The sequence below is a fragment of the Penicillium cinerascens genome (genome assembly GCF_028974065.1).
Source record: "Penicillium cinerascens strain IBT 15544 chromosome Unknown contig_5_segment0_segment0, whole genome shotgun sequence".
Classification (NCBI taxonomy): domain Eukaryota; kingdom Fungi; phylum Ascomycota; class Eurotiomycetes; order Eurotiales; family Aspergillaceae; genus Penicillium; species Penicillium cinerascens.
This window is the reverse complement of record NW_026695294.1, coordinates 1,249,171-1,261,120: the sequence shown is the minus strand read 5'-3', so window position 1 is coordinate 1,261,120 and position 11,950 is coordinate 1,249,171. Positions and strand designations below refer to the sequence as shown.

At 53.9% G+C, this 11,950-nt stretch overlaps 4 protein-coding genes across 4 annotated transcripts; 2 read left to right on the top strand and 2 right to left on the bottom strand.

Moving 5' to 3' along the window:
* Window positions 1-317: 317 nt before the first annotated feature.
* Window positions 318-1,436, bottom strand: N7498_004924 (sterol desaturase family protein; the record flags this gene model as incomplete). Its single annotated transcript, XM_058451986.1, has 2 exons — window positions 318-1,104; window positions 1,168-1,436. 2 exons carry the CDS (start codon window positions 1,434-1,436, stop codon window positions 318-320), a joined length of 1,056 nt encoding a protein of 351 aa, XP_058308524.1.
* A 723-nt stretch (window positions 1,437-2,159) lies between these two features.
* Window positions 2,160-4,730, top strand: rcoA (uncharacterized protein). Its single transcript, XM_058451985.1, has 8 exons — window positions 2,160-2,523; window positions 2,683-2,764; window positions 2,829-3,154; window positions 3,210-3,742; window positions 3,815-4,285; window positions 4,340-4,472; window positions 4,536-4,611; window positions 4,666-4,730. The coding sequence occupies exons 1-8, from the start codon at window positions 2,403-2,405 to the stop codon at window positions 4,688-4,690; spliced, it is 1,767 nt and encodes a 588-aa protein (XP_058308523.1). The 5' UTR covers window positions 2,160-2,402; the 3' UTR covers window positions 4,691-4,730.
* Window positions 4,731-6,218: 1,488 nt separating this feature from the next.
* N7498_004922 (C2H2-type zinc finger protein) lies at window positions 6,219-7,646 on the top strand (the record flags this gene model as incomplete). Its single annotated transcript, XM_058451984.1, has 5 exons — window positions 6,219-6,759; window positions 6,811-6,884; window positions 6,936-6,989; window positions 7,058-7,231; window positions 7,296-7,646. 5 exons carry the CDS (start codon window positions 6,219-6,221, stop codon window positions 7,644-7,646), a joined length of 1,194 nt encoding a protein of 397 aa, XP_058308522.1.
* A 766-nt stretch (window positions 7,647-8,412) lies between these two features.
* N7498_004921 (NCBP1 family protein) lies at window positions 8,413-11,288 on the bottom strand (the record flags this gene model as incomplete). Its single annotated transcript, XM_058451983.1, has 7 exons — window positions 11,181-11,288; window positions 11,026-11,120; window positions 10,840-10,946; window positions 10,510-10,777; window positions 9,559-10,454; window positions 9,320-9,501; window positions 8,413-9,263 (listed from the first exon to the last, which is right to left on the bottom strand). The coding sequence occupies exons 1-7, from the start codon at window positions 11,245-11,247 to the stop codon at window positions 8,413-8,415; spliced, it is 2,466 nt and encodes an 821-aa protein (XP_058308521.1). The 5' UTR covers window positions 11,248-11,288.
* Between the last annotated feature and the right edge of the window lie 662 nt (window positions 11,289-11,950).

Here is an 11,950-nt window from a genome sequence, read left to right as displayed (position 1 = left end):
AATTATTCCAATGTCATCAAAATGCATTCTGATCGCCATGGCGAGAAATATATATGTACAGAAGTCGGACCGCGAGCCCAAAGAGGGCCGAGTCTCTTTTTTGAGTATTAAAACAAATATGGGGATGTGCACGGCGCAATATTAATGTACTTGAAAATTTGGGGGTTTCCCAAATTGGGGTCAACGCGAGGTCGTTGAAAAGGGATTGAGAGAAAGAGACGGGGCCTGACGCTCGCCGTATACCTGATTCGGCGATTTCGTCGTATGCAATTGTCGGCATTCTCCAAATGGCTTGCCCGAAGGTGCCGGTGCGTCTCTCATGAGTTCTTCTTCTCTGCTGCAGTCATATAGCTGCGGTCATCGTCACCCTCCACGGTCTTGAGGATTTCCTCCATCTCCTTGGCCTGACGAGACCATTCCTTCTCACCCATCTTGGTTTCCCGGCGAAAGAGCTCTTCATTAGGCTTGCGGTAGCTTCCGCCCATGCGGTCCCACAGCGTAGTGAACTGCCCGTAGTTGTAGTTGAAGTACAGGTGGTGCATGGTGTGGCAAGCGGCGCCATTGACGACGGGGCTGTTGGCCACGTACTCACCATCATGGATGAAGACGGTCCAGAGGTTGATGAAGCCGAACAGGAAGACGTAGGCCAGCTTCTGCAGGGGGAAGATGAAGGGGAAGACGTGATACGGCACACTCTGGGACCAGCCGTCCAAGGGGTGGAAGGCGTGAGAGGCGAAGGGACTCGGCATGATCCACTTGTGGTGCGGCTTGTGCAGAGTCTTGTAGACGCGGGGGTGGTGCAGCCCGCGGTGGATCCAGTAGATGAAGAAATCGGTGAAGAGGATGAAGAGAGGGAATTGCAGGATGCTGTAGTACTTGAAGGGCTCATCGGCGACGGCATCGTACAGCTTGGCATAGCCTCGAACCTCCAGCACGAAGAAAGGCGCGGTCAAAAGAGCCATCGGGGGCATGGCGCCCATGGCCTGCTTCATTTCCATGGAAATCTGGTTCTTGAGGAACTTGGGATGGTTGTAAGTCGTCTTGTCCCAGATGAAGACGTACGATAGAGTGGCCATGACGAAATAGACGAGCAGACCGAAAATCCTTCAACGATTGCGGGTTAGTTAAGTATTTTAGGGTTCGAGTGGCGTGGGATGTCGCGCATACCAAGTTATCAGGAAAAAGCTGGTGAATTGCCTATAGATGTTGTTTCTCGGCCAGGCACTGAGATAGGCATATTGGGAGGGTTCCAGATGAATCAGCTGAGTTGCAGGCTCGTAGACAAAGGGTTCAGTGGCACCGAAGAGGGCCAGAGAACTATTGGCGGCATTCACGAAGGCCGGAAAGGAGGCGGACGCGGAGAGCGAAGCGGGGAGGAGAGTCGAGTAGAGACGATCACCAACAAAGGTGTCCCAGAATTCGAGAACGATATCCATGTTGAAGTACACGGGGACCGTAGGGAGTAGGAAGAGGGGGGGGATGTAGGGGAGAACGGGGAGGTGGAAGTGGAAGGGGCAAAAGATCTCGGCGAATAATAAATTCTGCCCGCATCACACCAGCGCGGAACGGCCGCTGCCGTTGAGATGGCGCGCGTTCTTAATAAGCCGAATATTACTGCTCGAGAGACACAGGGATTGTTACTATTTAGAGTGTGTTTTAGGATGTTGAAGATTAATTTTTTTGGTACCTGCATATGCGCAATTGCTTATCCTCGTACCCTCGTATCATACATAGACTTTCGGAGCCGAAGTACCCAACAGTAACGTTGTCTCCGTAATCCAGGGGCTGGATGCCCGACATTCCAGGCATCAATATCGACACCCCAATTACCGGGCAACAAGGCCGCAGGGCTGCACCCACCGTACTCAGGGGTACCCCAACCGCCGGCCCCTAGCGTAGATCCAAGTCTCATGGGAAAAAGGCTCTTCAAAGGCGATCTGGGCCCGGGTCCCTGCAAACGGGAGTACCTTGCTCCTTCCAGTCATCATCAGTCATCATCATCCACTTCTCCCGACTGAATCCACCCTGAGGCACCAAACCCCCCTGCGCTTCTCGCCTACTTCCTCGCTTCCCGCGTTAACGGCAGCCGCCAATTCCCCCCCCCCAACCTTCCCGCTCCCGTCAGCCAGCCTCTTCCTTCTCCCCATCTCGACTTTGAGCCTCCACCCCCCGCCCTAATCATTACACTCATTCGGCTTCATTGCTGTGGCTAGCTGCGTGGTGTTTTCCACCAAGCAGCATCGCCGCTTCAAGTTGTCATTTGAGTCCCTAGCTAAGCTGCGATCCTCTGTCGCGAGCTGTCGCTGTCTCGACTTTGACCGATTTTTGATCTTCCCGAAGCTGCCGTCTTTACAGCGTCTACTGCCAATCTTTGAAATCATCATCTGAATCATCGAATCGCAATGTACAACACACATCGCGGGATGGTGCCCGCCCCCAACTCCCGCCTGACGGAGTTGCTGGATCAACTGCGCCAGGAGTTCGAGACCCAAACGCGGAGTACCGGTGAATATGAGCACCAGTGTATGTCTCTCCGGTCGATGCCCTGCCCATCTTTCTTCCTGCCTCCTCACACAATGGGGAGACTCCCCCTACCGTTCAAGTGTCGCCAGTCCATCTATGGCTGCGGCTCACTGGGTCGCGAACCTCGCTGAAATGTTATCTAACTGACAGATCACGCAGTAACCGGGCAGCTCCAGGAGATGGAGATGATCCGCCAGAAGGTGTATCAGCTGGAGCAGACCCAGATCAAGATGAAGCAGGAGTACGTGAACTTCCCCCCTCTTTCCTCGATGTCATCTCAATCTAACACGTTTCGCTCATTATAGCTACGAAACCGAGATCCGCATGTTGCGACACGAGCTCGAGTCGCGTGGTGTTCAACCCGTCGCCTCTCACATCGCGCCCGCGCAGCACACGGGCCCTCAGGCGCAACCGCCTTCTCTAGGCCACGGCCCCAGCAACTTATTCGGTGGCATCATGGCCAACCAAGGAGGTAGTGGTCCCGGTCTTGCCCCTCCCCCCCTCCCAGGATCAGCAGCATTCCCAGCATACCCTTCAACAGCCTGCCCCGGCCACCCAGCCCGGTGCGCCACAACCCCCGCAGAGCTCTTTTGGGGGATATCCGCCTGGTGCTGCTGTGAACGGTATGTGCGTTTGAGTTGGGAACCGCCGCCGATTTGCTGACACGTTGATTCTTCGTCCCTTAGGCTACGGTCCCCCGCCCCCTCCTACCGCATCCCCAGGCCCTGGTAAGGGCCGTCGTGCCGCCCCGGGCCCTGCCACTCCTCAGCAGACTCAGCTCGCCTATCCGGATCCCCGTGCCTCGCCTCAGATCCCTCGCCCCACGCCGCCGAACCAGTCTTCCCTCGTTCGCACGGAGCGCATCGGTAACATGCTTGCCAATTGGAACCCCGAGGACCTACCCGCGTCTCAGAAGCGTGAGGGCCAGGATTGGTACGCCGTGTTCAACCCAGAGGTGCAGCGCGTGCTGGATGTCGAGTTGGTGCACCACCTCAGCCACGACAGCGTTGTATGCTGTGTTCGTTTCAGCCGTGACGGCAAGTATCTCGCAACGGGATGTAATCGCTCTGCGCAGATCTTCGATGTGAGCACTGGTCAGACCGTCGCGACGCTGCAGGATGAGAATGTCGACAAGGACGGCGATCTGTACATCCGCAGCGTCTGCTTCAGCCCCGACGGCAAGTACCTGGCTACCGGCGCGGAGGACAAGCAGATTCGGGTAAGTTCGGTCCCCCAGACCGCTGCTCCGGTAGGAGAATGACCATTAACGAATTGCTGCGACGGAATTTAGGTCTGGGATATCGCCAATCGCACTATCAAGCACATCTTCACCGGCCACGAGCAAGATATCTACTCCCTAGACTTTGCCGGCAACGGTCGTTACATTGCCTCGGGTAGTGGCGACAAGACCGTACGTCTCTGGGATATCTTGGACGGCAAGCTCGTCTATACCCTCAGTATCGAAGACGGCGTCACCACGGTGGCCATGTCTCCCGATGGTCACTACGTTGCGGCCGGATCGCTTGACAAGAGCGTACGCGTGTGGGATACCACCACCGGATACTTGGTGGAGCGCTTGGAGAACCCGGACGGCCACAAGGACAGCGTATACTCAGTTGCCTTTGCGCCCAACGGCCGCGACCTAGTCAGCGGCAGTCTCGACAAGACCATCAAGCTGTGGGAGCTCACTGTCCCGCGGGGCATGCACCCCCATAGCGGCGTCAAGGGCGGCAAGTGCGTTCGAACATTCGAGGGCCACAAGGTTTGTTTTCAACTCCGACACCAAGCAATTGTAATGTTACTGACATGGCTTCAGGACTTTGTGCTCAGCGTGTGCCTGACCCCCGATGGCCAATGGGTGATGAGTGGTTCAAAGGACCGCGGTGTCCAATTCTGGGATCCGGTTACCGGCAACGCCCAGATGATGCTGCAGGGCCACAAGAATTCCGGTGAGTGTCCGCCGATCAATGGTCGACGCACTGATCAGCATTTGCTAATTCTCCGCGGAACAGTTATCTCGGTTGCCCCCGCTCCCACCGGCAATCTTTTCGCAACCGGCAGTGGAGACATGCGTGCACGGATCTGGAGGTAAGATTGGATTTCCTAACACTCTTTTGACAGGCAACTGACCCGCTTTTTAAGATACTCGAACTACGCTCCTCGGTAAAAGGGTGCGGGATGCCTTGGCGCAATGCGTTGTTTTTTTTTTTTTTCATTCTCCCTTCTATTGCTTTGGATTCATTTGCCGCCGGGTTGGGCTGCTATGTTCGAATTTGTCGGTTTCTTTCTGTTCCATCTTGAATAATGCACTTTCGCACCCCAAATGCAACTGTCCATAGGTAAAGGAGGACCCAAGTTTTCACGTAGCACAGGGGACCGGTGTTCTGGGGACCCGGCAAAGGTACCCCTGTCCGTCTGAATCGCCACAAAGCCTCTTATGTTGTCGTGGTGGGACCAAGGCTCGTGACCTGTCGAGTTTTGGGACCATTAAAGGGGCCCAGCCATGAGTCGATCAGTATGTAACCCCGTATAATACGGAGTGACAGGCGATCCCATGGGATTTGTCGGGACCAGTGGATCCCCTCTCCGCAGGTACACATTTGGCACATCTGGCACATTTGGCACATCTGGTTCGCATGCTGCCACGCTCGTTACGCTCAAGTCAGTCTCCCATTGAGGCAAGAGTTCGCGCCCAGTCCCGATCCCTGCAGGAACATGGATCGGTCGACGCCTCCTGACTGCACGACGTGCAGGGAGCGAGGCCGGGAAGCGCAATGAGCAAGACACCAGCCCATGCACGGTGAGGATCGGGAGATCGAGCTGAAACCCGATCGGCCAGAATTTCCGGGGCCATGGGCGGCTAGCATGGATATTCGATGGGCGAAGATCGGACGCTATTGGCGACTATCGGGCGGGCGCATCTGGGTGAGCCCCAATCAGCGTCGGCTTACTCGACTGCAGATCAGTCCACTTTGAAAGCCCCAAGGCCCGGCCCGCCCTCGAGGTGATGCACCCGATTATTTGTTTTTGTGAACAAAGAGGGAGGGGGGGGGATGAGAGAATGAAAGAATGAAGAAGAATGAAGGAGAGAAATGAAGAAATGAGGGGAAAGGGGAATAAGAGAGTAAAGAGTAGATGGGCGAGGTTGGAAAGAGCAGGAGAAAGTCCAGAAGTGCGAGAAATTCAGGTCGCCAGTCGCGGCTGCTGGTATTCCCATCTCTCTGTACTACTCACACCGAAATTCCCTTTTCCCCCGCACCCCCTGTCATTTTCAATCACTAATAACACACTAGTATCCAAACCGGTGAAGTGAAGGCTGTGACACTGAAAAAGATGATGCGTCCATGCGAGTGGGGATTTCAGGTCGCCTCATCCATGATCCCTGAATCCCTGATCGTCCATGCACCTTCGGCCTCGAACTCGTCTCCCCTGGGAAATGTCATACGGATACCTGAATTACATGACGGTATACATCTTGGGGGCGGGTGATCACCACTAGTCAATCCCAATCTCAATTATACTCCTACTATATAGAACCCCGGCCCTGGAATCACGCCCACTTTGATATCCCCTCAAAAGCAACCTGACTCTTACGGCCAGAACCAAAATCATTCCAGGAAGTCATCCCATACAGGTGGGATTCCCGGGATTCAGGTTGAGACTCAGCTTCCAGCCTCGGGTTCAAAAGAACGGCAATGGAGTCTGCAGAGCCGGTGCCCTTCGACTTCCATGGTCACCCTGTGGGCGCTTTTGCTCATCGTCGGCCCATGGATGCACCCCTATACCCTTACTATTCGCATCCCAATACACCATCCTTCTCACTGCCATACCAGGCACCAACGTCCGCCGCATACAACTATGGTTCCTTAACCCAGCCCACGCCGTACCACTACCTCGTGGGGCAGCCGCTGAGCTCTCCTGCACGCTTGGTACCCGAGCAGTCGCAGTCTCTTCCGGACATTCGTCCGGCCAAAAATGCCATCAGCCAAGTCGTCAAGGTTGAACACGCTGCTAGCCCACGCTATGGAGGTCCAACGGTGTCCACGGACTCTCCGGGTAAGGAACAAGACGTCGAGTCCGACTTCTCCACGGGAGTCGATGTCCTGATGAAGGCCATTCAGGCCCGACCAGGCTCGTCGCCCGTGCAACAGTCCCTACCTCCCCTCCAACACCTCCCTTCTCCAGGATATCATAGCTATCCCGTGACCCCGCCACGTTGCATGATGACCAACGAAGGTCAGTTGTCTCGATCTGGCAGGAAGCGCAAATATACTTGCCATGTGCCAGATTGTGGCAAGAGCTTTGCTCAAAAGACACATCTGGATATCCATACACGAGCACATACAGGGGACAAGCCATTTGTGAGTAGTATGGATGAAACGAAGTGAGACGTGTGCTGACAGAACGAACAGTTCTGCGAGGAACCCGGGTGTGGGCAGCGCTTCTCGCAGCTAGGCAACCTGAAGGTAAGCAGGATCCGGAAACGCTCCCATGCTATGGCACTTGGACCGGACGAAGCTCACCCACTGCACAGACTCATCAACGCCGTCACACGGGCGAAAAACCTTTCTCCTGTGAGATCTGCCACAAGCGCTTCGCCCAGCGCGGCAACGTTCGCGCCCATATCATTACCCACATGAATACGAAGCCCTTCAAATGCCGCCTAGACGACTGTGGCAAGCATTTTACCCAGCTGGGTAACCTCAAGGTATGAGACAACCAGTCTACCAGGCCAATATACAGAGTACTGAAACATCTCGTTTCTCGTTTAGTCGCACCAGAATAAGTTCCACGCCAGAACCCTCGGACTGTTAACGAAACGTTTCTCTGAAGAGATCGGACCTGCCAACGCAGAGGAACAAGATATGTGGGTATATTTCGCCAATCTATACAAGAATAGCAACAAGGGCATCAAGGGACGAGGCAAGGACCGGCGTATCGGCGCTGTACAACGTTCTGCCGCGGCGGGCGACCACATGCGACGGATGGCTTCTCTAGAGTCAGAGGAGGATATCCACTCCCGCCGGGGCAGTTACGAAGATAGTGTGTCAATGTACACGGGTGGATCAAGCAGTGACGGGGATGAATCCGGACCGTACTACATGGAACGAAGGGGGCCATGACGGCCTCCATGATTCCTATAAACTATGTGGAGTGATATATAAAACTTGGAAAACGAGATCGGGTTTCCAGCAAGTGTTTTTACGGGGTTTACGTATTCCTATGAAGTCACAAGGGTTTGATTTTGTTTTCTTCTCTTGGTTGTATTCTACCTGGCTTGGAGGAGCACTTCAGTGTGGGGGGATGATTGTATGATGATTTTCAACAAAAGGGTCTCGGGCAAACCGTTCCTTCTCAACCGTGGATAATAATCATTTCGTCTTTTTTATTTTTTTGGGCTTGCCGTGGCTGCCCTAATTACAATAACTACACAAATACGCCATCTACAGGCGAATCAAGGAGATATCGTAAAGCAGGCCTACATATTATTCCCTCCGAATCTCTTCCTGTGCATTTTTTTTAGACCTGTTCTTTGAGCGTTTTCTTAGACATGTTAGCATTTATTCCAAGATATCTTTGTTAACATCTCTTTAAATGTCAAACTATGTCCCCCAGTATGAGCTTCGAGTTCAAACCCAGCAGGTTACGGCGAACGGGACTAACGACTCACTAGGAACCCCCCTTTTTTTTTCTTGAATTTTTATGGCCTGAGAGGTACGCCGCGCTCAGAAAATCGGTAGTGTACATTTAAAAGTAGGACAAATCGAAACCCGCCCCACCACATCCCATGAGTAGATCAAGCAGTGCCACAAGGGCTCAAAAGAAACCGGGAAGATACCCCATGAGGAAAAGGCTGTCCTCCTAAATGCTTCCGTCCATCCACCCCTTCTATTGATCATCGGCATCAGCAATCTTAATGTCTGCATCAGCAGCTTCAGTCTCGGCCGGAGCGGTCGTTCCAACGGGGGTGGCATTAGCAAGCGCGTCGTTGATGAATGCTTCCTCGACGGCCGCCTTCCGTCGGAAGACTCGGAGCCAGCGACGGCCCCATTGGCGAATGATAGCGTCTTCCGGCAAATCACCGCTGCCATCACCACGCTCCATCATTTCGTCGTTGCTGCCAGCGGCGACGGAGACGATGGAATCCTCAATAAATTTGAAAAGGGCCTGCATATCGGCCCGCTCGCGAGCAAGGGTCTCGTCCAGGACGCTCAGCTGCGGCTCATACAGACCCGGCTGCGTGCGGGCTGCAACGATCTGGCGCATGCGGTTGGTGACCTTGCCGACGGTGGCGGAGATCATTTCGAAGATGTAGGACTTGGAAAGGATGGTGCCAGCGGCCATGGACTCAATCAGGGCCCACTCGAGGACGGAGAGGGGGCTAAGGATGGTGTAGTTAAGTAGCTTGTCAATGATATTGATGGCAATACCCGGCTGGTCCGCCCAGTACTCCATGACGGAGGTGATGATCTGGCAACGGGCTTGCTGGGAGGCTGATCCAATGGCGAGCAGTCGGTCCTTGTTCCGTTCAATGCAGGACAGAACGTGCGAGAGCGACTTGGATCCCACGAAGCAAATTGATGTCACAAGAGCATCGGTTGAGGGAACCTTGGGATCTTCCACTCCCAAGCCTTGGGCCTGCTCCTCGATAGCTGCGATGACTGGCTCAATTTCCTCGTCAGTCGCCTTCTTTCGGATAAGCTGCATGAGTTCCTGTCCTTCCTTGGAGTACGGGGTGGCTGCAGATCTAATTAGTACCGAAGAGATGCGCAAGACTGGCAAACGCTCAACTTACTATCCGACATATACTTGAACTCAGGGGTGTCCTTTTCCTTGCCCTCCGTGATCAACGGGATATAGGGCTCCAGGAGAGTACCCTTGATGCGCTGGGCAAAGCTGAGACGAATCTCTTTATCCAGAGCGCCGTGTATAAATGCCATCTTCGGGTGGATGGCAGGGAGTTCAAGATCGTCAACCCTGCAAGGTGGTCAGAGTCCGCAACATCACGTTCCGCTGCAACAGATTGCAACTTACCATTCGCTCCATTTCCATGTGAAGCCGAAGTTGCTCAAGTGGTGGGCGAACCAATCCAAGAAGCGATTGCTCAGCTCCAGGTCCATGGTCTCCAGGTTATTATACAAGAATCGGATGGCACGGCCCAAGCTAGGGGCGATAGCCGCCGGGGCGATCTTGCAGCATTCGGTCAGAACAGAATGGAAATACACAAGCTTGTGCTCCGGTGTTGGCAACTGATATAGTTGTGAAAACACGGCATCCACCGCGACGTCTTCCGGCTTCCACGCCTGCAGCTCACCAGCCATTTCCCGCATGCGGTCAAACGGCGTTGCGCGCTTAACGAAGATGCCGGGCGTGTAGTAGCAGTCAACATCGATCAGGTACTTGGCTGTGGCGACACGGTTGAAATCAAGAAGGTTGATAGTGTCCACCAACGCCTCTCTCAAGAGTGAGGAAGAGATGTCTGAGGTGGGAGGCACGGTATCCACCTCTTGGTTGGCGTACACGGAGATGTAAACCTCCGGGAAGAGAGGCCGAGCGCCGTTCGGGACAGGGTTCGGGACGGTGATTTGCGGGAAAGGAACCTTGGTAACTACGTCGAAAGGCTTCTGCTCGTCAGGTTCCCGTTCTTGAACGTCCTTCCATGGGCGCGGAAGACACTTCAGCTCCCAGCCCTTGCCGGCTTCAGCCTGAAGCTGGCCTTGGAGCAAGCTGATCACACTGGGTCCAGCCGCTTCTTTGTTCTCATCAGGACTAAATGTGTTCACCAAGTCGACCAGGGCGTGTGGAGTAGACGCAATGATGTCCGTTTTCTCAAGGAGTGCGTTTGCCTGGGACTCGAAACCGGTGGCAGGCGAGGACATCACGTAGGGAATCGTGAACAGAATGATCTTGACGAGCTCCAGTCCGAGCAACTATGTTCAATTGCGTTAGAGCGAAGCTGCGGTCAAACCAAGGCGCATCACTTACATCTTCCGAGGACGTGGTTTGAAGATCGACCGCACGAGCGAACAGCTCCTCCAAAAGCGGGAAAATGCCATCGCCTTCAAATGCCGACTGCAATCCACCCAAAAAGCGAAGGAGAAGCTTGGTCTCGCGCCATGATCCCGAATCGATGTATCTTTGCAACGCAATGCTCGCCTTGCTCAACATTTCCGCCCCAAGCTCCGGCTTCAGGTTTTGCGCGGCCAAAGTCGCTGCGGCGACAAATGGGATTTTCATCGGCTGCTCAAGAACACTGCAATGGGGTCAATTGTCAGTCTGCGCCTCGGAGGCGAAAGAATCAAGATCCACACGCACAGGTCAAGGGAAATGTTGATGAAGGTGTCGCGCAGCTCTTCATCTTCGTAATTCTCCGCCACCGTCTTCGCGATTCCCACGATATCATCCTCGACTCGCCGAGCAGCCTACAGTGTCATCCTTCAGCATTAGTCTCCAAACCCAATGTCCACGGGAACAGAATGCGCGTAGAAGGGAGGGTCGTACCGATTCGGCAAGCGTCAGGAGCTGGCGGCGAACCTGAACAAATAGAGGCTCCTCGTATCTGCGTCGTTGAGGGCGGCGATCGTAGTCCTCGTCATCTGCAAATTGGCTGGTCAGCTACGCGCGCACGCATCGGAAGTTCACAACGTAGTTCTCACCTCGGTAGCGCCGCTTGCGCCCGCCACCTCCACGGTAGTTAGAATTCCGGCGCTCGTAGTCAGCCATTGCGCATCAAAGGTTGGATTGACAATGGGAGGTTGCACGGGGGAAGGTCGAAGTGAAGTCCAAGAGAACCGGAGCTTGAAGGGGCCTGGCAGCTCGGAAGGGTGGAATTTCCGACCCGGGCCCCTGCGACCGTTTTGACTTTGTACGGGATTGTTGGATTCGTAGCAGTCAGCACCTTTTTGGTTTGACTTGCTCAATTGTTAGCAATTTGTAGGGGGAGGCATGTTCAATTGCGTATCTTGATACCGTGGAGTCAATGACTTGAACTTCTTTCTAAGCATACTTGGTTCACGTCTTCTAGACAATTTTTTCCTCATGTCTAAACCCATCGATGTACGCGAGATCAATTCACTGGGACAGTTGGAGAGACAATTCCGAGAGTATATATTCCATCGTAGAGAGAAGGTAGCCCCGACCACTCAGCTCTCGTCTCCAGAATCCAATTTCAAAAAAATCACGACCTACAATACGAGACACATGCATCTACAAGTCAGAAACAAAAGAACAAAGAAACCGTCTGCTTCAGAATTGGGATATGTAGCTCATCGCCGGCAAGTCGGGAAGAAGACCAGGAACCAGCCGAGCCCCGATGAACCAGGACAATGACATTGAAAAAAAAGACAGGACGAAAAGCAAAATGACGCACAGGGGACGAAAGAGAAAAAAAAAAAAAAAAAAGAGAAAAGAACAGGGTTTCTAGCGC

Bases quoted from the DNA above. Each gene is read 5' to 3' on its own strand.
- rcoA (XM_058451985.1), top strand. From the start codon at position 2,403: ATGTACAACACACATCGCGGGATGGTGCCCGCCCCCAACTCCCGCCTG. The intron at 3,155-3,209 runs GTTTGAGTTGGG...TTCGTCCCTTAG, and splicing joins CTGCTGTGAACGGTATGTGC to GCTACGGTCCCCCGCCCCCT. The intron at 4,286-4,339 runs GTTTGTTTTCAA...ACATGGCTTCAG, and splicing joins GAACATTCGAGGGCCACAAG to GACTTTGTGCTCAGCGTGTG.